Source organism: Phoca vitulina, unplaced genomic scaffold, assembly GCF_004348235.1.
Source record: "Phoca vitulina isolate PV1807 unplaced genomic scaffold, GSC_HSeal_1.0 scaffold21, whole genome shotgun sequence".
Lineage (NCBI taxonomy): Eukaryota > Metazoa > Chordata > Mammalia > Carnivora > Phocidae > Phoca > Phoca vitulina.
The window spans coordinates 22,975,162-22,998,927 of record NW_022589724.1 but is presented as its reverse complement, the minus strand read 5'-3'; the positions used below and the strand labels follow the sequence as shown (position 1 = coordinate 22,998,927).

Below are 23,766 nucleotides of genomic sequence, written 5' to 3'. Positions count from 1 at the left end.
ATGACCCGGTGAGTAGGTATCACCATTATCCCCACATTTCAGGAAACTGAGGCTCAGAGGGGAGGCAGTGGCCGGCTCCAAACCTCACAGTGAGTAATGGGAGGGATCTGAACCCGGGACTGGGGACTCTGGAGTCTCCACCCGTTGAGCTCTACCAGGTGGTCTCCCAACTCAGATTCTTCCTCTGCTTTTCCTTCAAGACCCCATGACTAGCCAGGTCTATGCTACCTGATTCAGCTGGCTTCTTTCTTCCAGGCACCTGAGACCCTGCCCCCCAAACACGGGCCTCTCCAAAAACACGCCCCTGTCTTTGTCCCCTCCGTGTCCCCTGAGCGGAGGCTCTGACCTGCCCTGAGCGAGAGCTCGGGGCATGTTTGTCAAATGACACGAAGGAACGTGCTCCCAACGGCCTGGTGTGCTGTGGGCCTTTGGGATGCAGCCACTGTCCCTTCGGAGTGCAGCCGAAATGCCACCCCCTCAGAAGAAGGTGACTTCCTCACACCCGCACGGATGGCGCGTGCCCGTGAAGCTGACAGCACGGCCGCGGGCTAGTAGGCGCCCACCACGCGGCAGTCACCCGCTAGCTGCTTACACAGGTTTTGTGGCTGCGATCTCCTAACAGCCTTGGAAAGCAAGGCTTTTCATCCCACATCATAAAGAAGGGAACTGAGGCACAGTCACACAGCTGGTCCGTGGGGAGCTGAGACCTGAACTCCCTGCCGATCTCAAGCCAGCTGCGCTGAGAGGCGCCCTGGGCAGGGCCCCTCCCCTCTCAGGGCCTCAGTTTCCCCCCCGGGACAGTGAAGCATTTGGAGGACGTGATCTCCTAGGGTCCCTGCTGTGCAAACACTGGGCTTTTCACTGTCACTAGTGGCTGGAGTCCCTTGTCCACCCCAGAAATGTGCCCCCAAAGGCCACGCTGCCCCGAGGAAACTCCCCGAGGCTGGGGGGAGGATGGGGGGCGACATCCCAGCTGGCATCCTGAGACTCCAGTGGCACTTCTGCATATGCGATGACCCAGATTTGCATTTCCTGTCACAACCCATGCGACCTAATTAGAGGAACGAGCTCCTGGGGGGGGGGGGGGAAGGTTCCTCCGGCAGCAGCACCTCGTGGGAGGGGGACAGCCTGGGCAGGTTTGGGGACACAGCACCCTCACAGGGGTCAGCATGGGGTCCTGTCCCCCCCGATGCCCTCTGTTCAGGCGGGGGGCAGCGCAGGACACAGGGCGCAGTGCCTGAGCCAGGAGGGCCCAGACTCCGAAGTAACTCAGGGGCTGGGAGTGCAAGAGGAAAAGGTGAACGGAGTTCTGGTCCCTAAGGCCAGGCCTCTCTCCACTGCCACCTCCAAGGGCTTCCTCCCCTCCCGGGTCAGCCCTCAGCGAGCTCCACTCTGGCCCCTGCAGCCGAGTGAGTCCGTCCACAACAGGGGGACGTTAGCAATATCAGCCCCGGGATTTCTCTGAGGATTCCAGGACGTGATGCTGGTGCCAAGGGTCCCGGGAGCTCTGAGCTGCCCGGCAAACTCGGGGCTGGCCCCGAGCAGCTCGCGCTACACCGCTCAAAGGCAGTAATCCTGATGGCCTTTCTGAAAACTGCTCATCTCATAGTCCTCACTGGCCCCTGTTCCGCCTGGAACCCCATGCTGGCTCCTGGGAAAATTAGCATCAGCCCAGGGGGAGCGGAGGGGTGACCGCCGCTCCGGCTCCCTCAGCTGAGACACTGACATGGGGGGGGGGGGGGGAGCAGAGGCCTGGGTTCAAATCCCAGATCTGCCACGTGCTGGCTGGGGGCTGTGGACAAGCACTCTGCCTCAGTTTCCTCACGCATACAATTAAGGTGATCACAGGGCCTCCTTCCGAGGGCTGCTGGGGGGTAAGTAAGTTACTGAATGAAGACACCTGGGAGACGCTGTATGGTGTTACTGTCATTAGGGGTATCAGCGTCGCTCAGTCTGCAGGGCGAGGACCAGGGCTGCACCTGCCTCCCAGGGGGCTGGGGACGAGCCGAGATGGGGAGTTCTCAGCGGCTGTACCACCGTCCCCACCATCCCCACCATCCCCACCCCACTGAGGGTCTGCACTGGGGCTCTTGTCAGCTCTGGGCTCTTTGGCTGTGAAAACTGAAATGAATTTTGAAGTCAAAGAATAAGACCGATCACACCCATGACGTCAGATGCCATGTTGGGGGTTTGAAGTATTCCATCTTGCTTAGTCTTCACGGCCCCATTTTACAGATGAGGAAGCGGAGGCTCAGAGAGGTCATCGACCCGTCACCTGACTGCAGTAAAGCCCCTGTGGCCTTCTGATGTCACTGTCCCCTGCACGGGTCATCCAGGACTGTTTGCCAAGGGACTGCGCTAGACAACAGGCTTGCCTTGCCTCCCCGTCTAGGGTGGGCCACTCGCAGGGCAAATGCTGCTGGAAGCCATTTCTGACTCCTCAGCCCCATTCCGCAGGGTGAGAGCCCCTCAGTGCTCCCCCAGAGGAGGAGCAGGTGGGTGGAGAAGCTGGGAGGTGGCGGGAGTGATGCTGACCACACTCCGCTGCCAGCCACAGTGGGGGGAATGAGGGGGTCCGCACTGCCCCGTGGTGGGGGAGAGGCCATCTCAGCGAGAGGAGGAGCCTCAGGGAGCAACTGCTCAGACAGCAGAGGCTCGGCAGAACAAGGGGCCAAGGAGAGGGCCAAGGTCCCCAGGTCACCTCTATCCCCAATCCCACCCCCCCTGCCAAGAAATGCTGCCAGGCTTCTCAGGTCAAGGCTGGAAAAGGGGGGGGGGGTTGTGTGCTGGTGAACCACCCCAGAAACCTCCGAGAAACCCAAGCTCTCTTCTCCAAGTCAGATCAAATTAGGCCACAAACACCTCCCACCCTGTGCTAATTTGAGTTTAAAATGTTTGAACCACAATAAGCCTCAGCCATCGACAAATCCCCCCTTTAAAAAAAAAAAAAAAAAAACAGGAGCATAAAATTACATGTTAAAAGAATAAAAATGCATCCGCCCAATTAATTTTCTGAAATCTCATTAAAAAATTTAGCCTGACTAAGTCAGAGTTCTGACCTGAATTTTAATCATCTTTACACTGAATGGGTCTTTTTTTCCCTGATATTTGCAATGCATCATTAATTTTAAGGCAACTGTTTCTGTGATTTTAAAAAGCATACTTGATCAGAATGACATTTCCTGTAAACGAATTTCACCTTTAAAGACATCTGACACCGTGTGTGGGGAGTTCTAATGGATTCGGTGTATGTGTTTACGGTGATGTGTTTTAAATCTGTGTTACACAAAAGAAAGGCAGGGTTTACAGAGAGTCTATATTGTCAGGCTCTTTACGAGGCCGACCCCGCTCAGGTCTCCACAATCTGGCTAATTTCAAACCCAAAGCTCATCTTCCCTCTCGCAGACCTGGTGGCAGGAAGGGGTGCTGTGGGGCCACGGGACATGGAGAGACTCCTGGCTCTGCCCCTCAAGAGCAAAACATACGCGGTATTTATCTTGGTTTCCTCCCCTGCAAATCGAGTTCTGAATAAGACCTACCTAGCTCCTAGTTGGTAGGAGGATGGGATGAGGTAAGTGCCAGGTAGCGCACTGTTGGCATGACCACCACCACGACCGTCCCAACCTGGAAGTCTACACTCAGCTCCCAGGGCCATCAGCACATGGGAACAGTGAGCAAGATGGCCAAAACACAGGAATCACCTGGTAACAAAGCATAGGATCGCCTCAATTGCAGTGGGTCCCTCAGGACAATTCCCGCTGACTGAGCTCAGAGGAAGCTGAGCTTAAACATACATAAGAGAATCTGGAACCAACTCCAGTGACTAGCAAGCCAAGACTTGAAAGGTGAAAGCCGTAAAGAGCATCAGCCATGCCGCCAGAAGTCTGGATACATCCTCTACTCGGCTCTCCCTCATCCCTTCAGTTACCAAGTACAGTTGGTTTTCTCCCTGCAAGTCTCTGGAATCTTCTCTCCCCGTGTCCAGCCGTTTAAGACCATGGCACCATCTCACCGGGGGAAAAGCAGTGGCCTCGTCTCCTCCTATCTGCACCCTACCTGTGCCTTGAGCACCAGCAACCAGTGATCTTTCTAAAATGCAAGCTCCCTTGTCCACCTAAAACCACGAATGGGCTCACCCATCACTCACTATAGACTCAGTTCCAGATGACGCAGCCTTTCATAAGCACCAGCCGTTCTCCCATCCAAACACTGGTAGTTAAACACTTGCCTAACCTGACTGGTCCTGCACCTTCAGGCCTGGCTCCTTCCTCTTCCTGGGACATCCTCCTCTCCCTGTCTTGCCCTAAATCATGGCCAGCCCACCTGTCATCTCTCTAGAACTTTCCCTGTCCCACCCCACCCTCTGGGCTCCCTCAGCGTCCGCCCGTCCCTCTGTGGGGCCTTCCACCTCGCACACGGTCTATACCCACTTCTGTGTGGGGCTTCTCAGCAGACCCAAGGCAGAAACGAGACAAGCATTTGCTGAATTTACAACACGTCAGCAAACACTTCTTGAATTTTAATAGCTGTTAATATTTGGTCATTAAATCTTACCAGTTATAACTACCAACATTGCTTTGGGAAGATTTTCATAAAGATTTTGGCCTGTGTGATTCAGATCTGGAAGCAGCCGTCCCACCCCCTGAAAAGTAAGGCGCATTCCTCTTTCTCTGAATACGGCCCAATATAACTGAACTTGGCACGCCCCAAGCAGGTTTGCAAAGACTTTCCAGATGGAAGACACATTAACCAGGGCTTTCTCAGACAAGAGCACCTTTCTCCTCCTTGGAAATTCACGTGGTTCTTAGTGGGTCAGCTCTGTTTCATTCCTGATGAAAACGCTCAGCAGCAAACTGGTAAAATCATAAAGCATGGGGGCATCAGAACTCTTTCTCTCGATTGCATGCATGCATTCATTCATTCATTTGAAACCTCAATGATTTCACATGTGACTCCACCACGTTCAAGCAAACGTATTTTAGTAAGAGGACAGCTCTCACAGCTAGAAAGCTCCCTGAAATGACAAACCACTAGCCTTGGGGCACAGAAACTTAACAAAACCAGTTTGAGTGGTTGCTAAGTTGTTCCTTCTACACTGCGGGTATTTCAGCTCTGGGCTCCTGAGCCACGAACACGAAAATGAAGGTTAAAAGAGAAGAATGAAATCCATGACACCCATATTTTCCCTAACACCCACAATGTCAGACGCCATGCTGGGGGTTTAAAGTATTCCACCTCACTTAGTCTTCACAGCCCCATTTTACAGATGAAGAAGTGGAGGCTCAGCTCATTTACCCGTCGTTGCCTGGCTGGTGAGGGCTGGAGTCGGGATCGGAGCTCCCCCCGCCTGGTCTAGAACACAGTATTCTCGCCATCGCGGGCCCTGGCTCCTTCTCCTAAGGATGATTTCAGGGCAACAGCAGGGCCTCCTGCCATCACGGAATATGGCTCTGCTGTCAATTTCAGGTGTTCCTATGTCCCGAAACAGGCAAGATTCGGGCCGCGATGTCTCCCCAGGCGGTGTTTAAATACCAGCGCTTCGTGAGTGGAGGAGAGAGGATGCACCTGCCTGGCCTCATTCCCGCCCTGACCCGGGGCAGTGCCGGTGTCTACACGGCTTGTGCACCCCGGCTTGGCGTCCCCGGCCAGATGCTGGTGGGACGGAAGGCCCCTTTGCCGACGGCTGCCGCCCAACGACGAGTAATCGTGTCTAATCCACTCCAACATGTGTGACCAGACGCCCGGACACCGCCGCCTCGCCTTGTTCGTGAAATAATTACGGGGCTCTCTCTTCTGCCAAATGAGGCTGTAATTAACCCTAATTGCTCAAAATGCAACTGGCTAATTCTGGGAGATTAATCAAGGGGGACTCAATTGTTAGTGAATGACTTAATATGACAAATTGCTGCATTACCCGAGGAGGCCCCACTGCCCCCAGCCATCAGTGAGCTGTCCTGGTGGACTCGGCACCAGCAGTGGCCATGGGCCTTTGGGCTTTCTGGGGTCTGCCTCCCCAAATTCCACCTGGGAAATGGGCCCGTGTCCCCTCCAGTAACCGGAGTGGAGAGTACAAATAGTGCAGATGCCCTAGGACACTCTATGTGGGGGGTGTGTGTGCACGTGCGTGCAGACACACGAGTGCACGCTCGCACACACACACACACACACACACACACACACACTAGTAGACACCGTGTCTACTAGTTCACATGTCTCACCTCTTCGTGAATCTGTAAAATTGCTCCTTCCCTTGGGCTGATGGAGCCCCACACAGGGAGCATGGCTTGATGAGAACTCAGGTGTAGAAGGATCTCAGACTCATCGGCCTCCTTGGCCAGGCACCTTTGTGCAGTACACACCCGCACAACTGCACATGGAAGCCCTGGCCAAGCAGGTCAAACAGCAGAGTCCACCTGATGTCCTCCAACAGGAAGCAGGCACTTAGAGGCTGTGACGAGCCTTCCGGGGCTCGAGAAGGTAGCTGTCTCTGAGTCTCCCCTTGATTCGGGTCTCATAGCTTTGGGGACAAAGCCAACCCTGGACATGACTTTGCATCATACCGGGCTGTCCACAAGGCCCTGCAGCACCTGGCCCAGGTGACCTGCCCAGCCTGCCCCCTCCAGGCCTCTGCATGCCAATTCCTAAAGGAGGCCTCTCTGGCCATCCAGTTTGGATCATGTACCTTCTGGAGCTCCATGGGCCCCTGAGTTTCTTCTGCCCTGTTTCCTACCTTTCTCTCCCATGAGGCTGTGTGCTTTCTAAGAGCAGACCTGTGTCTGTCTCACACACAGCCATGTCGGGGTGTATTACATGTATCTGCAGTTCACTGACTCCCCTGGCATTGAGGGGCTCCTCTGGGCCTGGCCTGGGATGATGGGACCGGTAAAGCCCCACCCCCAGATCTTCTGTTTAGGAAGGGAGGCAGACTTGGGAACCAGTTCCCCAGCGGAATGCCATGGTCAGAGCCCAGCGCCTGAGCCACACAGCGGGGGGAGTGGGGTGGGACAGGGAGGCTCCCTAGAAGGAGCCGCATTTGGACCGAGGCCTGGACGAGGAGTCAGGGAGGGCACTCCAGGCCCAGGGAACAGCATATGCAAAGGCACAGAGTATGCGGGCAGCTGGGAACCCCAGAAGCCACCTTCAGAAAAGCTGCGGGGGGCTGCCTGGCTCTCCGAGGATCTGCACAGGGTGAGGTAGGTGTAAGGAAACCAGTGTCCTGAGGCTCTGCGGGTTCTAGATAAGAGGCTGAAGAGGGCCAGGACGCAGCTAAAACCAAAAAGGGAAGCCAGCTTCAGCTGAGAGTAAGGAAGCACTTTGTGACTGCATGCACAGGCTGCCCGTGCCCCCCGGAGCCCCTCACTCTCTCCTCTCTCCTCTCACATGGCCTTTCTAACCAGCCCTGATCCCGCAGACATAAAGCTATTCCATTCACACGGAAATCCCGGAGTCCGGCACAGAGAAGGCTTCTCCGAGTGCTGCTGAGTGAAATCAGGGCTGACCAGGTTGGTAGTGAGCCCCACTCCCACCCCGGAAGCATTCACGAAGTGACTCCGTCGGGGGCGGGGGGGGGGCGGGGAGGGCTTCCTCCAGTGGCTGGGATGAAGCAGCCTCAGGGACCCAGCTCCCTGCTGAGTCCCCAGTGCTCTGCAGACAAAGACAAAGGGCTCACCTGTGAGTCCGGGGGGTGTGCAGGCCCTGGGCTGTGGCAGAGGCTGTTCGGGCTTCCTCCATGGGCCATGTGGCTGGGCTGTCCGGCCATCCTGCATGCCAGCCTCCCGGGGCACGGGCTGCAAAAGGAAACGCGGGCTTTCTTACACACACGCCTATTCACCTTCTCCCCTCCATGTCACCAGGCTGGACGAGGCACTTCCGTTGACCCCATCTTCCAGCGGGGGTACAGAGCAACCACCCAGCTCAGAAGCCGCAGGGCTAGGACTCCAGGCCCCACAGGACACACCTTCCCTCCATTTCCCGTCTGACAAGGTTGCGAGGATCATCCCCACTGGACAGAGGGGGAAACGGGCTCTGCGCAGGGAAAAGTCTAAAGGCGGCGCCCCCAGCCAACAAGGGAGGGGCCGGATTCCACTCCACAAGAGCTGGGCTCCAAAGCCTTGTTCTTTCCACATTATTGTCCTCCGTGCCTCCCGGGGGCAGTTACAAAGCCCTGTCCCCCGTGATCACCCCCACAAAAACCCAGACTGACCGCCTGGGTGGTCAGGAGAGAGACCGTGTGTCAGCCTGCATGCAGGAGCTGCAGGAAGGACCCAACATCTCCATCCTTGCTGGGCCCTGGTACACCAAACCCGGGGAAGGCCAAGGCCATGGGTTCCCCTCACAGCGCTGCGTAGACCTCCAGGCAGGCGCAGAGCCCTCTGCACAAGGGAGCAGTCCCCTGTGCCCCCCAGGGTTTGGGCTGCCACGTCAGAGGCCCCTAGGAGAGTCAAGGATGCCAGCCACCAGTTGTCATGGTAACCACAGCAGCGGTCCCTGATAAAGCACCCACTCTGTTCCCTGGGCCTGAGCTAAATGTCATCTAAGAAGCACTCCCAACACCACTTCCCCTGGTGTCACAGGCAGCCTCTGCCAGCCTCACTAGTGGAGGGCTGCCTCTGGGGCACGGCCCAAGGCAGAGCGAGGTACAGCCGGAGGTGAGAGCCGGCACCTGGCCACTACGATCCTCCCGGACGCAAGGGGCAAAGCCCTCCCCCTTGGAAGGAAAGCCTTTCCTGCGGCCACAAGCATTTCTGCAGCAGCTTCCATGCCCAGGGCCAGGCCGGGGCTCCCACAGCACTGCGGAGAATGACAGGGCCTGATGCACGGGAGGTAGGTCCCTGTCATAGTGCAGGCGTGTGGTGAGGGCCCCCGCCCCGGCTGTCCCCCGGACTCCACACCCCAAACAGAGCCCCTCAGGACCGGCCCAGGCTATCGCAGCAGCTTTGTCTATACCCTCCGGAGCCAGAGTCGAGTCCCTAGGAATTGGTGGCCCCTGGACAGCCCTTAATCAATGACCAAGGGGTCCGGTATGAAGTGCCCTTGCCCGGGTCAGGACACTCGGGCACTCCGAGGTGTGACTCACACTCCAGAGCCCTGGGTGGAGCCAGCGGGTCCGAGATCACACCCCTGCTCGTTGGCCTCCCCCACTCCCTTACGGTTTTCTCACTCTCAGGGTCTGCGTCTGGAGAACCAACCAGAGACATCACTTTCTCCCTAGACGGACTCTCTCAGTCTTTAACCTGGTCACCTACACCCCAGCCAAACCCCAACCTGAGAGCCCCCCCGCCCCGGTCCAGTGGCTCAGCAAGCTCCGTTGCACACACCTCCCAAGTCCACACCCACCCTCATTAACACAGCGGCGCCTGCGCGGTGGGAAAGGAGTCTCTTCCTTCTTCCCCACTGTAGATTCTTCCAGCTACAGGGGGTGAGCATCCAGCCCTCCAGGCTCAGGGATGTCTGCGATGCCTTTTGAGCTATCAAAGCATGTCCACCAAGCCCCAAATGACCCACTGAGCTTGACTCTCCAGTTGTGTCTCCCTCGGAACGAGGCCACGTGGAGCAGATGGACCGGACTCAGGCTCGCAGGGGAGCCCTCCGCAGCGGGGAGTCGTGCAGGGTGGGCGCCGCGTCCTGCCAAGCACGGCCCATGCTGTCCCCTGGCTGTGAAGCTGCCAACACTGAGCCAGGTTCGACCCCCAAACATGGCATTTTATGTAGAGATTTTTTGCTCTCTTTTTTCCCCCCCGTCTTGAATCGGCGGCAGGAGGAGGGCGCTGTGGGGGTGTGTCCGTACTTCTGAGCCCTCTCCCCCCGCCATCCTCCCTGACTCTGTCCCAGTGTGAGACTCTCCTCCCACCTGGGCCCCCCAGTGCCTGTGCCCTGTTCACCAGCCCTCCTCCGCGTGCGCCACGGAGGCTTCCTGAAATGCACATGGGACCACGGCCCCCTCGGCGTCTCACCACCATCTGTGCCTGAGCTCCCACACCGGAGCGCACACCCCCAGGGTGACACAGTGAGGACTGGTAGGAAAAGCCCCAGGATAAACACACAAACACGAGCGGCTTCCCGAGGCAGCACTGTTACTCAGTGGGGAAACGTGTGCGCCGATGAACCGGATTCGGAGGGAACAGAATGTAAAATGCGCATGCATTTTAAGATAAAACCGGTGACTCCTGTAGGCTTGGCAGCTGCTGCGGGCTGCATCCCCAGACCCCTCGGGGTGACATGTTCACCGTCCTCTGCCCTTAGGGAGACCTCCAGGGAAAGGCTGGAGAAGAACTGTCTTCAGCAAAAAGGTTCTGTCTTTATCTCTGTAAGTGTCAGAGCGGCCCAGAGGCAAGGCCCACACGTGCACCTGCCCACCTGCCCACCTGCCGACGGACTTCACGTGGACTGCTGACCACGGCATGTGCATCTCTACATCTCCCTCCCTGCATCCGACCCCACCCAGCCTTTTGGGGCCAGTGGGCCTGGGTTTGCATCTTGGCCCTGTCACTCACCAGCTGGGAGCCTGGGCAAGTCACACTGGGCAGAGGCTTAGCAGGTGTCTGCCAAGGTCATCCCCACTTGCCCTGTGCGGTATTAGCGGCACCCTCCGAACATCTGTGCCCGGAGGCAGCAGACTACACACTCAGGAGCCCACCCCAGACCTCACACAGGGCTCCAGGAGCACTGCCGAGGGGTCCCTGGCCTCATCAGAAATAACAGTAATGATAATGATAAGTCAACAGTTGTGTGCTCTGATTATGCTAGGCCTTGCTCTGTACACTTCACCTCTTCGCCCATCTCATTTAACAGACCCTGTCTCTCATGGGATAGGATCTATTATTGTCCCATTTTACAGAAGAGAAAACTGAGGCACGAGGAGGTTAAGAGATTTGCCCAGATCCATGGCAGTGGAGCCAGGACTCAAACCCCTGGTGGCATCTTTGCCCAAAACCACCTCCCTGCACTCCTCACAGGCTCTCAGTGGCAATTCCTCATCTTCCTTTCCTTATACACAAGGTGGAGAACTTCCTACGTCATCTCCCCACTGAACAAGCCCCTTCCCTCAAAAACAGGGAGTGGGCAGGGGTGATCCCTAGGCTGGAGGGCCACAGGGGGCCATTACCCACTGCAGGGGCCCCATGGACAGGAGCCCCCAGAGTCCGTGCCCTTTGGGACAGCACAACGGCGATGCAGCTCTGCTGTCCATGGTACCTTTTCTGCCAGTGCCCTGGAGCTTTGGTAAATGACTGTTCCTAAGAGCTGTTCTATTTTTTTTTTTTTTTTAAGATTTTATTTATTTGACAGAGAGAGACACAGCGAGAGAGGGAACACAAGCAGGGGGAGTGGGAGAGGGAGAAGCAGGCTTCCCGCGGAGCAGGGAGCCCGATGCGGGGCTCAATCCCAGGACCCTGGGATCATGACCCGAGCCGAAGGCAGACGCTTAACAACTGAGCCACCTAAGAGTTGTTCTATCCAGAACCTAATGGAAGGGCTGCACCATGTCCTCCCCAGTGAGGAAGAGGGGACTTTGTTCCAGGAAAGCAGCAGCCAAGGAGGATTCTGCAAGTCACAGGCTCCTGAGTGTCAGAGAGGGACACTGCAAAGGGGAAGGAGGCAGGGAGGGGAAGGAGGAGGGGAGAGGAAGGGTGGCGATGAGGAGGTGGGAGGAGGGAGGGAGAGGACAGAAGGAGCGTGGCGGGAGGGAGGGAGGCAGAAAGGGAAGGTGGGGATGGTTGGGAGGAAGGCAATGAAGGTTCTCTGAACATTTCCAGTGGGCCAGATCTTTCCCATGCATCCTGGGGCTCTTGGTAGACCCATTTTATAGATGAGGAAACAGGCTCAGAGAGGGGAAGCTCAAGGTCATGGGGCTAGATTTGCTCTCAATGACTCCAAAGCCCCTCCTGGGTCCAAGGTAGTCCCTGCCTCTTGCTCTCCAGGGGTGCTGCATTTTCAGAGACTTTGCATTCTGTCTGTCTATACCTCCATGGAAGCCCAACCCCTTTACTGAAGATTCCTGCCCCAAACTGCTTCTTAGTGGGTGTGGATGCAGAAAGACCAAGGCAGAGATTCAGACTGACAGAGCGCAGGGAAAGCCCTTCAGCACACATGTGCATCCCCGGGTTGCACAGGGAGCTAGCAGCCTGTGCCTGGTGGCTCCTGCCAAGTCGAACAACAATGAGGCCCAAGCTGCCAAGCCCGAGTCAGGGGCCAAAAATGCATGGAATGTGAAACCTGGACACAGGCCGCACTGAGGGCCACCTAAAAGAGGGCCTTTCTTCTGTGGGGAGCAAGGGCCCCGCGTTTCTGAGGCGCTGTGGGTGCACAGTGCGGCTCCCAGCCTGGGTTCCCCATGCGTGCGTGTCCACCAGGTGCCCAGGGACCACATCAGGATGCGCCTAAGGGTTCAGCGAGGCCTGCCGGGGAGCCAGGTGCCTCGGTTCAAATCCTGGCCTGGCTTCATTTAACCATGCAGTGACTCAGTTTCCTCATCTGGAAAATGGGGTATCTAATATAGATGTTCCTCTTAGGCTCACTGAGAGGACCGAATGTGTTTACAGATGAAAACTCCTTACAGCAGAGCCTGACACATGTGAAGGTCCTCGGAGACTCTGTCATTAGCACTAACCCTCACTGGGCGGACGAGTGGCGGACACGGGGACTGGTGCTCAGAGAAGGGTGGGGACTTGCCCAGGGTCACACAGCTGGTAAGCGACAGAGCCGGGGCTGTTGGCCCCCAGATCATGCTCCATCTGCCTCACTGCATGTCCTCTTTGGGACCACTCTGGAACAAATGCCTTCATCGCTAATGTGAACTGTGGCTACCTTTCTTTGCAAAGCCCCCTGACACTCTCCTCCCGGCCTGGCCTTCAGGCGAAGCTCCTACTAATGCGGGGCTTGGGTTTCATCTGAGCACTCCCTGGAAGGGACTGGCTCCTGGGCTGGGCTGAGCAAGGAGGTTTCTCCAGTGGCCTTTCTGTCCCCTGGCCCTTGCCTCCCAATTTCTGGAAACTTCATCTAGAGGAGTCATGTCCCTCCTGTCCCTACTGCCCAAATGACACACCTCATGGAGGCTGGCAGCCCACGGAGGCCCTTACCCTCTCCCTGAAAGACGACTCAAGACCCCAGGAAGGCTCAGGGCAAGGACCTGGCTTGGGGCAGGTTTGGGGGTCTATGCACGTGAGGCTCTGTATGTTGGGGGTCTTGTGGTGGTGCATTCATATTCTGTGGGGGGGCAAGTATTTGTTCAGGTCTTACTTTGTTCTCAAACCCTGAGGTGGAAACGGCGTGTCCTGCCTGCCCTCTCCCAGGCATGTGCGCGTACGTCCGCGCGTGGTCAGGGTTCTCCCGACGGCCGCAGGCTTTGAGCCCGGCCACACTGTCGCTCCGTCAACCAAGGCAGGCGTGCTGCTGCCCCTGCCTCCCCTGGACGCTGCAGCCTGGGCCAGTTTGCCTGAGGAAGGCCCCTTCTCAGTCCTTCCAGGGCCGTGAACAGCTTTAAGGGTTGTTTTCCCAAAGCAGGAAACTAGCTCGGTGACTTGACGCCCTCCCCCCGCAGTTCTCTTTCCTCCCCCGGTGAGTGACCCAATACTGGCACCAGGTGTGGGCACCAGGGGCTATTTCCGCTTGGCCAGCAGGCCCCTGGTGGCAGAAGCCTAGGACAGGTGTCGCAGGCCAGCCCTGCCCAACGCACCCCTTCAGGCCCCTTCGCATGTGGAGATCTGAGGCCCGGCAAGGAGATGCCACAGATCCTGGTGCTGCTGGCGGGGTCAAGGCTGGACCAGCTTCGGCCTCACACAACATCCACATCGGGCGCCTCCCCTGAGCTGAGTGATCGGAGTGCCTCCCCAGCAGCCCAAGAGATGCCATCAGTCCCATTCCGCAGATGAGGCAAGAGGCCCTGAGGAGAGGGCGCCTGGGTGGCTCAGTTGGTTAAGCGACTGCCTTCAGCTCAGGTCATGATCCCAGGGTCCTGGGATCGAGTCCCACATCGGGCTCCCAGCTCAGCGGGGAGCCTGCTTCTCCCTCTGACCCTCTCCTCTCTCATGCTGTTCCTCTCTCGCTCGCTCTCTAATAAATAAATAAATAAAATCTTTAAAAAAAAAAAAAAAAAAAAAGAGGCCCTGAGGAGAAACGGCACTTGCCAGAGTCTACACATCGGAGAACGCTGCCATTTAAACCTGCTTCCCGGACCAGCAAGGCTGTGAGCAAACCAAAGAAACTCCACCGATTTCATGACCCAGTTTACAAGGGCCTGGGGCTGGAAGGAATGTCCTGCCGGTGCAGACGGGCTGGGGGGGAGGGCAGGGTCCTAGCCCTAATGCAGGACACACCGTGTACGCAGCAGGCTCGCGCCAGGGGCTGGGCAGGCCTTGTTCCCTCGTGGCCACCCTAGGTGGGGGCTGCTATGATCCACACGGCTAGAAGAGGATACGGAAGTTCAGACTGGCTAAGGGATGGGCCCAAGGTCACACAGCAGGCCACGGGCAGAACTGCCACTTGAAACCAAGTCTGTCGGACTCCCCCGGTCCTTACTGCCTTGGAAGAGTGAATGAATGAATGAATTCTGGCCCAGAGGTTTGGCTCTGGCCGCTGGGTCCTCCCCCCACCCCGGCCCCGCTTCTCTTCTGGTCTGGGGATAAGCAGACGTTACCCATTCATCATTGGACGAGAGGCAGCCAGATCTCAGGCCAGAGTCATGGGGGCCTGGGAGCCATAGGGGATGAGCCACAGACGGTGTCTGGTTTCCGGGCTGGTCCTACTTCCCCTCCCCACCCCCGAAGCCACACATGCTGCTCAGATTCCTCAGCTTCAGGACCAGTAGGAGCCTGTCTTCTCTAAGACATGGGACCATGACCAGCCCCGTCCTTCCAGGGCCTCTTCACAGGGTGGGCACGAATCCCGATCTGCCGCTCCCCGCCCAAAGCTCCCCAGGACAAGGCCCGTGTGCCTGCACAAGGCATTCCAAGTTCTGCCCAGCCAGCACGGGCCTGCCCTCCTGCATTTCCCAACTCCTCCACCCCACCCGAGGCCCCTGAGCAGAGGGCCCTCCCCTTCCCAACCACACACCCCTGTGGGGATCCTTGGACTGTCACGGGCAAAGTCGCACACATACATCAGGACCAGATCCTGGGTCCTGCTCAGGCTCGACGCTTCCTTTGGGGTCCTGGGCAAGTCCCGCCTGGGCTGTCTCCCTCCATAAAGAAGAAACAGACCCCGAAGAGTGGGCATGCGGGGGCAGTTGGGCAGTACCCAGGCTCCCCCCTCCCCCATCTGCTGGTGTCCGCACAGTGGGGTTCTTCCTGAAGCCCACGGTTTGGGCACCAACTGCTTCCTAGGTCACCCCCTCTTCCTCCTCTGTGGGCCTTCTGAGCAGGAGCCCATCTCTGCGGTCATCTCTAAACCGTCAGTGTCTCGCCCGGGGCCTGGCAGGGGGAGCTGACTGCATACACTTCTGATCAGTCAGGGGTAGAGGGCCAGTGGTTCCTCCCCTGAGCCTGGAGCCCCAAGCAAGGAATGCGCACCCTCATGTTGCAGGGTTCTCATGGTCTCAGCTCGGGCAGAAATCCAGTCATTCAAAACACACCTCCCCTCCCACTGCACGGCTGGCCAGAGCCTTTTTTATTTTTTTTTTAAAGATTTTATATATTTATTTGACAGAGAGAGACACAGCTAGAGACGGAACACAAGTGGGAGAGGAAGAAGCAGGCTTCCTGCGGAGCAGGGAGCCCAATGTGGGGCTTGATCCCAGGACTCTGGGATCATGACCTGAGCCGAAGGCAGACGCTTAACGACTGAGCCACCCAGGCGCTCCTGCCAGAGCCTTTTTTAAAACTGAGAAGGTTCCTAAGCACCTTTCATTTCCTCCTGCTCGGATAATAAAACTCAATTCAGGAAGAAAAAAAATACAGGAGCTGTAAACATCTCATCTTTCAGGTAAAGGAGCAAGGAGGCCATGGGTTTTTGTCTGGGAAGGTGTCTGGCTCCAGGACCCGGTGAAGGCCATGCTTCATCCCACCCACTTGGAAGAGGACGATACCCAGCACTTCCTCTGTGCCAAGGAGTTAAATGCAGTGCCTCGGCACACCCCTGCCGGGATGTCTGCCATGACCCCATTTTACAGAAGAAGAAACCGAGGCACAGATAAGTGACCCACCAAACCCCTGGCTCTAGTAGATGATAAGCCCTGTGTTTGAACCCAGATCTAACTCTCTCCAAAGTCTGGGTTTTAATCTCATGTGCTTGGGGCAAGCCTTGGAGACTGGAGCCGGAGGAAGCTGGGATCTCACCCTGCTAGGAGCTTCAGACCCTTTAGGCAGTCCCAGCCATGCCGAGGACCCCTACCCCTCAGATAAATGAACTCATTCTCTCCTCAAGGCCTTAGCAGACTCTACTCCCCCTCCCCCGAATGAACGCCCCCCCCGTCACCCCCCCCCCCCCCCCCGCCGCCCCCCCGGGCCCCCCCCCCCCCCCCCCCCCCCGCGCGGCCCCCCCCCCCCCCCCCCCGTCAGTGACTCCCTGGCTCCACAGTGTTTGTCCCCGTGTTGTCACTGCTTGCTCATGTTTTTCTCTCCCCAGCTGGAGATTTCCTTGAAGGTAGAGACCAAACCACTCAGCTCTGTGGCCCCAGCAGGCCACAAAGGGAGGGCCAGGTAGAAGGCTGCAGACCCAGTCTGTAAACACCAGAGGCCGGGAAGGAGAAGCCTGGGGGCCCCCAGGCCAGCTCATTCAGGGGCCACAGGGAACGGGCAGTTTCAGGGAGAAATTCCTCTACCCCCATATCCTGACTCAGACCATGGCTACAGCCCTGACAACCAGTAACGGAAGGAGGAAAGCCAGTGGAACAGCCCCAGCTTCAGTGTTGGTAAAAAGTTCGCCCCAGGCCCCAGGAGGATGAACGACCACAAGGGGATAGCTACTCCTGGTGGGAGAACCTTCCGTGGAGAACTCGCTGCTCAGACATCAGAAATGAGCCCAGGCAGCTAAAATTCATCCCAGAGGCGGGAAAAAAATTGCCTTTTCTGCTTCCCTCATAACCTCAGGAGTTCTGGCAAAGCCCGTGATCACTCAGTGTGAAACCCATTGTTGGCAACGGCCCGCACCCCCCACCTGGGCAGCGACAAATGTCATGCCAGGCTGACGGCGCTGACCCGCTGGCAACCCCCACCAGGCAGACGATCGAGGGGGCAGCGGCGGCAGAGGCTCAGCCAGGTCAGGTGCCCCAGGAGCCCAGGCTCCAGAAGCTTCTCTCGCCGGCCTCCCTGCCACTCGCCGGGCACAGCCTCGGGGCAAAGGTGGCGGCAGGAAAGAGTGAGGGGTTCCCCGCAGCCGGAGGCAGGACAAAGGCCAGTACCTTGCAAAGTGGCTCCTGAGAGGCTCGGGAGAAGGGCTGCTCAGCTCGGGGTAGAGGGTGGATGTGCGGTGCAGGGGCCTCTGGGGACCTGGGTGGCCTCCGTGTGCCAGGGCGGCTGAAGGAAGAGGGGCCGGCCCTGTCTCGGTACGGGACTTCCCCTGCCCAAGACTCCCATCCCCAGTCACTGCCAAAAGGAAACTCCCCCACCACGCGCTGCCCCAAAAATAGCTCCACCGTCGCCTCTGTGGTGACTGGAACTTGTCACAGCCACCAGGGAGCCCTATGCTCACCAGGGACGGGAATCTGATGGCAGCAGCCACCGGTCTAGGAGAAAACATAGGTGTGCCCCACACCAGCAGGATTGGAACGCCATCAGAATCCACTCTGGGGTCGCCCAGTCCTGCTCCCCCATTCTACCTTCCAGGAAACTGAGGCTGGAGGATTAGAGACTTGCTAGGGCCATGAGCACAGCCATGGCAGCATCTGGCCGGGACCCAGCCTCCTTAACCCATCCCATACCCCACGCTGCTCAGGCAAAGGGGTTTGCTGTTCAGACGCTTTATGAACCGCTTGCCCCCAACCCAGAAGCAGGTACCCTGACAGCAGATGGCAGGATTAAGCCAGTCTGGGCTTCGGGAGCGACACGGTGTCCTTCCTGTGTCCCTTGTACTCCATCCCCGCCCATCCCTACTGGGGCCCCAGCAAATGCTAAGAAGTATAAAAGTTCTTGCTGTCCCTTTAAAAGCCTAACCCTTTCTAGTCTCTTCCTTTGTAAGCTGAGCCGCAGATATTTGTTGCCTGACAGATGAGAGCTGTGGAAGGCAGCCGTAGTGGGTTCGAGTCCTGGCTCTGCCATGTCCCAGCTCCTGAGCCCCGTGTTACCACTCTGGGCTGCTAGTCGGGGCTGTGACGTCACATGAATCAAAAGTATGTAGCCGGGGGCCTGGCACATAACGGACACCCAACCAATGGAACTGCTGCTGATTATTATTACATCCTCATTCACGCCCCATACTCTCCCAACAAGACCACAGATCCAGGAACCAGGACTCAGGGTCTTCCTACCTTCCCTTCCTTCCATAGGTCTTCCCAGCTGCTCTCCGTGCAGGGCCTGGGCTGATGGCCGCTAACCCTGAGATGACTCAGACAAAAACTCCCTTGCTCTTCTTGTCTCCCCAGGAGAGAACCCCCGAACACAGAGACAGATCCAGAAACCAGAAAAGAACATGAAATGTGCCCGCAGGAAAAGGACTGACGGATTCTCACTTTGGGCCAGGCAAGGTCCCGGACAGCTTCTTACAACAGGTAGAGGCTGAGGTGGCCTACGTGGATGGGCAGGTTTAGGAGCAGAGGGGAATGGAACTCTGGCGGACGACACAGCGGGATCAAAGCCGGGGAGGCCCTCGGACCTGCGCATGCACGGGAGGAAGTCGGGAAGGCTCCAGGCTGGCCCTAGCCCTCGGTCTCCGAAAAGCAGTCCCGTGGCCAACACCTGCGTCCTCCTCCAAAACAAGAGCCACCTCTACCCTAGGCGAACAGCCCCCTCCCCTCAGTGCCCCATCTGCAGCCCGAGCGCTGGGACTGACACAGGCATATGGCAGCTGAGGCCCCAGAGGACACACCGAGCCAGATCCTGGCACCGCGGCTCGGCCACCTGCCAGCATACCTTCCCCGCCGCCCGGGGCCAACTGTCAGGCGTATGCCAGGTGCTGGCCCCCTGGGTGGCCGCCGCTGGGCCCAGGCCAGCCTTCCCGGGGCCTGCGGGGTGGACTCCCCACCCAGGCCCTGGTGCACGCGGCACGCCTCGAGGACGGTCCTTCATGACCCGGCTAGGTGGGTGTCATCAGCCTTGACTCACAGAGGAAGCTCCCGACCGGCCGGGTCAGGCCTCCGAGTTGGGTGCCTTCTGTCTAAACCTTGTTTTTCTTCTGCTTCTGGGCTCCTGCCTGCTGGAGAGGAATTCTCTTCAGGGCAGAGACCTGCCTCTGGGGACTCGTGTGCTCCTGCCCCTCGGGACGCAGCACAGCACCCAGGGAAAACAGATACAGGCCGGGCGAGCCAACCCCAGGGAGCCTTCCACTTCCCCCTGGGCCTGAGAGGGGGCAAGAAACTTCCAGAAGTCTAAGTCGGCTCTGGTCAGCCTCCACGCCCTCCAGCGCTCCCGGTCACTGCCCGGCTGTCCGCCCCGGACGTGGACGAGAGGGCAGAGCGGTGCAGAGGGCCACGGACAGGCATCCCCACCCCTCCGTCCGCTGCAGGGCCCTTGGGGCCTCCCGAACCAGCCCGCGCCTCCAGCACCATGTCCACGAGGCCGAGCTCCACTTCTGCAGCCGGCCCTGCGCCCTGGGGCAGAGTGACTGGCCAGCAGGCAAGCACAGCTTCTGGGGCCCCACCAGGGCGGTGCCTGTATCTTCCTGCGTTGTGTCCCCCCAGGACCCTCACGGACCCAAGCAGGGCCTGGGAAGTGCAAGGCCACTTGTAACTGCTGCGGGATTTCTGCTCTGAGCTGTGGCGAGTGGTGTGGTGGCTGGGGGGGGAGGTCCTCAGGACCCCTCAGGGACTCTCACAGGACCGCGTGACCCTGGGGAAATCAGAGCATGTGTCTGGACCTCAGTTTCCCCACCTACAGCATAGTGGGTCGGCACCACAGTCTGGGGGGGGGGGGAGGGCGGCTCTTTCTGCGCTGACCTTTTGTAGGAGACTGACGGAGAACTTGCTGGTGCCCCGCAGCTGAGCTCAGGGATCCCGTATCTAATCATGTGCGCATTCCTGGGAAGAAAACCAGATCTTCTGGGTCTAGAATTACAGAGGGGACACTCTGTCTGGCTTTAGAAGACTTTCAGAAGCCCCCTGAACACCACCCGTCCCCTTCACAACAAGCCACAGCACATGGGGGCGCGGCTCAGAGGCCTCCCCGGCTCCCAGACACGGAACCACCGAGGCGACGTATGTATGTGGGGGTCCCGCAGAGAGTACCCCCTACGTGCCGGGGCCTGGGCCAGATCCCTCAGGAGTGTTGGCAGCTTGTGCACTCATCAAGCAACACTGCGAGGCAGACAGTGCGTCCATCTGACAGTTGAGGAGACTGAGGCTCAGAGGCCTGTGACTTGCCGGAGGAGTCCCAGCTGGAGGGAGGCAGCCCCTGGATGAAAACACAGGCCCGAGTCCTCGCTCACCTGGACATCCTCTGCAGTGCACACACCGGGTTCCTGCCCTCGGGGAAAAAGCAAATGTGGTGGAGGAGGGGGGACCAGAGCAAAGTGCTTCTCTGTGTTGCAAAATCACAAAAGGTGCCATTGCTTCTAACTTGAGTTAATCAAGGGGGCTTCAGGGAGGTGGTGGCTCTGGGTCCCCCTGGGACCAGACGGCCAGGCAGTAAGGAGGTGGAGGCAGCCCAGCACAGGCTCTGGAGAGAGCCCAAAGTTCAAGTCCTGCATTGACCTGCCGGACCACACGAGCTCAGGCCAGTCCCGAAGTCACCTCTTTGCTGTTCCCTCTTCTGTAAACAGGGGGCCAGGTGGGACCCGCCTCTTAGGATTGTTAGGCGGGGACCTGCAGGCAAAATACCAGCCTAGGACTCTCAGGACCCAGGTACACACAGGAGCTCAATGATTACCATTATCATCGTAAAAACAGTGCTCATTCAACAGCAAATATTTCTGGCAGCCCACTCTACAAACCGACTGTTCACAATAAGGCCGGGGGACCCCCGTCTCAGGGCCAACCAGGCCCTTGGGCCTGTGGATGTGGCAGGGAGGCACCCATGGCCTCTGGGGGATCCCCCCTTTCAGAAGGGTGGGAGAGGCCACACTGGCCTCCGCTGCATTCTCTCAGAAGCTGGGAAGTGATGGCAAAGCATTTCACCAAGTTACCAGGACGATGAACCTGAGCCGTCCCCCTCCCCCAGCTGTCTCAATAAAATAAATCTTGGCCCGCGGCTGGTGAGAGACCCTATATATTTACGTGACGATCGTGCCTCATGATCACAGAGCTCGTGGTTCCAGCAGGCTGCGTGTGGCAGGGACGCCAGTGGTCCTAGGAGACTCACTATTTTCCGGTGACTTTTATTGTCCATTATATCCCGGCGTTTACAGGGCTCCGCTCCAGGCCTGGCAGGAATATCGCACACGGTGGGACTGGCAGGCCTTAGTATTCCAGGCGCCGTACCGCATGGGTATCTCCAGGTCTCACCCGTCCTGCCCAAGTCTCTGTGTGACACGGAGAACCCAAGAACGCTCCAGGGACGTCAGTGGGACAGGGCTGGGGATGTGTCCGGAGGCACACGTTTCCCCACCAAGCCATTTGCCTGGTTCCGGTCTGCTGTCCCGGGCCGGGGCCACTGCTAATGCTGTGGCCTTCCTTGGGCTTGCAAAGGGTTGGCGGCGGGTGGGGGTGGGGGTGGGGGGTGGGGGGGAGGTGGGGGGGTGGGGGGCGCTGCACTGGAGCCGTTACTGGCTCAGAGGGCCACTTGCTACATTCTCAGGGATTTTGTGAGACAGTTGGTATCACTTTGGTTGCTTGAAATCAAAAAACGGGAGGAAGATTTACACCATGGAATTTGGCAAATACTACAAGTCAGGGCTTTGGACAAGTCCCTCCCTCCACTGCCTCCCAGGGAACCGTTTGTTAAAGACTTACCAGCATCCCCGGGGAGGGGGGACCCAGTGGGCCACTGGGGGACACGTGAACATGAGAGTCAGGTGTGAATCCTAACTTCCTCAACCACTGGCCGTGTGACCTTAGGTAAGTTATTTCACATTTTGAGCCTCGATTTTCTTATCTGTAAAATGGGCACATACCTAAATTCCCAAGGCCATTGTAAGGCTCAGAGCACCTTACGGAAAATTCCCTGTGTGGGGCCTGATATGCATCAGGTGCTTCACAAAGAATAACTTTTGTCACCTACTCATTCAACACTCACTTGCCCCCATCCCCCGCCCCGGCTCGCATGGGCCAACACCTACTCTGTGCCTGACACTATCTGAGAGAAAGGAATATGTAAATGTCCCAGCAGGTGACAAATATCAAGTTCTTCCCATCTGGACAGTTCTTGAATGTCTGTAGAGGGGTTTAGACCTATACGATCTCATGAAGCCACATGACAACTTTCAGGGACGGGCAGAGCAGCATTTTTAAGATGGGGGCTCAGGGTGGGCATTACTTATCCAAGGCCCCTGTCAGGGGGTAGCAAGGTAGGGCTCAGCCCTGAATCCCTTACCTCCTGCTCTAGGCCCACCATGGCACCCATCTCTGAATTCCCAGGCCCAGGCGGACTGGGCCGCTCAGGGTGCCAGGCTGACCTCAGCGTGAGCACACACAGAGGACAGGAGGACTAGGGGGTGAGGCAACATCATCCAGTCTAGCAGCCTGGCTGGTAGTCCTGGCGGCACAGCCTCCTTGCTCCGGGCCCTCCCCTTCTGGGCCCCAGGCTTCCCCTCAAAAGGCTGGGAGGGCTGCAGTAAGCATACTGTTGGTCCTCATCGGCCAGCATCTGGCTTGGCCAAGTATCCCTCTGTTGTCCACAGCCAGAGAGGACTCAGGCATATCAACACCGCCCGTGCCCCAGCTGGGTCCCAGGTAAGCCAGCGCCTTGTGGATGGGAAGGACGAGAGGAATGAGAAGGGGCAGGACCCCGATCCAGCTATACTGGGCTTGCTATCTCACCCTGCTGGGCAGGGCTCATCCACCCATTTCACAGATGAGGAGAGTTAAGTTCAGAGGGCTGACCCTAGGCTGGCGGCATCCAGGGCCCGTGGCTGGGGTCCCCAGCAGAGATCAGGAAGCCACCAAGCCCCGCAGTTCTGACACCCTGGAGGCCCACAGATGGGATGCTCCTGGCCACCATGGGCTCAACCCAGAGGGGCTGGGGAGCACTTTGCTGAAATAGGAGAGTGAGAAAAACGCAAGCAACTCAGATGATTCAAGTAACCTTCGAAACTAGGAGGTGGGCGGAAGTGGGTGGCATTTCTGGTGGATTTCACCTCACTTCCTAGAAGGATGCGTCACCAGCTTTTGCTTAGTCAGTGCTCACACGACTGTCAAGCTGGTGGCAGCAGGGTGGCACCTCCTGGCTCGCTTGTCCCTGGAGCCCTCACAGGCTGACAGGTGGGGGCCGTCCACCTGTCAAGGGAGGGAACTTTTCCATTTCACAGATGGGGAAACTGAGGCCGGGGAGGGGGAAGCGGGTTGGTTCAGGGACACACAGTAGGGATCTAAGTCTTCAAACTCCTTTACCAAGAGCTTAATTTTTCTATTTGGGGAGACAGGAAAGGAGAAACCCTCTGGAGCTTTAAAAGGGGAAAAAAAAAAAAAAAAAAAGGGAGAAAAAAGAACTCACAGCCGAACAGAATTGCAGCAAGGCCCGCAGCCAGCCCAAAGAGGTTTCCAAAATTCTGTGCAGTCTGAATTTTTGCAGGCTGAAGGGTCACGCGATT

General features: G+C 57.9%; 1 protein-coding gene across 2 annotated transcripts in view; it reads right to left on the bottom strand.

Moving 5' to 3' along the window:
• The window catches only part of NEK6 (NIMA related kinase 6), an 82,729-nt gene that overhangs the window by 35,865 nt on the left and 23,098 nt on the right, over positions 1 to 23,766 (bottom strand). The window contains exons 1-2 of one of the 2 annotated variants that reach the window (XM_032418417.1): positions 17,333 to 17,423; positions 7,670 to 7,787 (exon numbers count right to left, since the gene is read on the bottom strand). In XM_032418417.1, the coding sequence (XP_032274308.1) occupies positions 7,670 to 7,759 (90 nt within the window). In that variant the 5' untranslated portion in view covers positions 7,760 to 7,787; positions 17,333 to 17,423. Of the gene's footprint in view, positions 1 to 7,669; positions 7,788 to 17,332; positions 17,424 to 23,766 lie in introns of those variants that run through there. The other variant, XM_032418416.1, reaches the window with a different exon arrangement.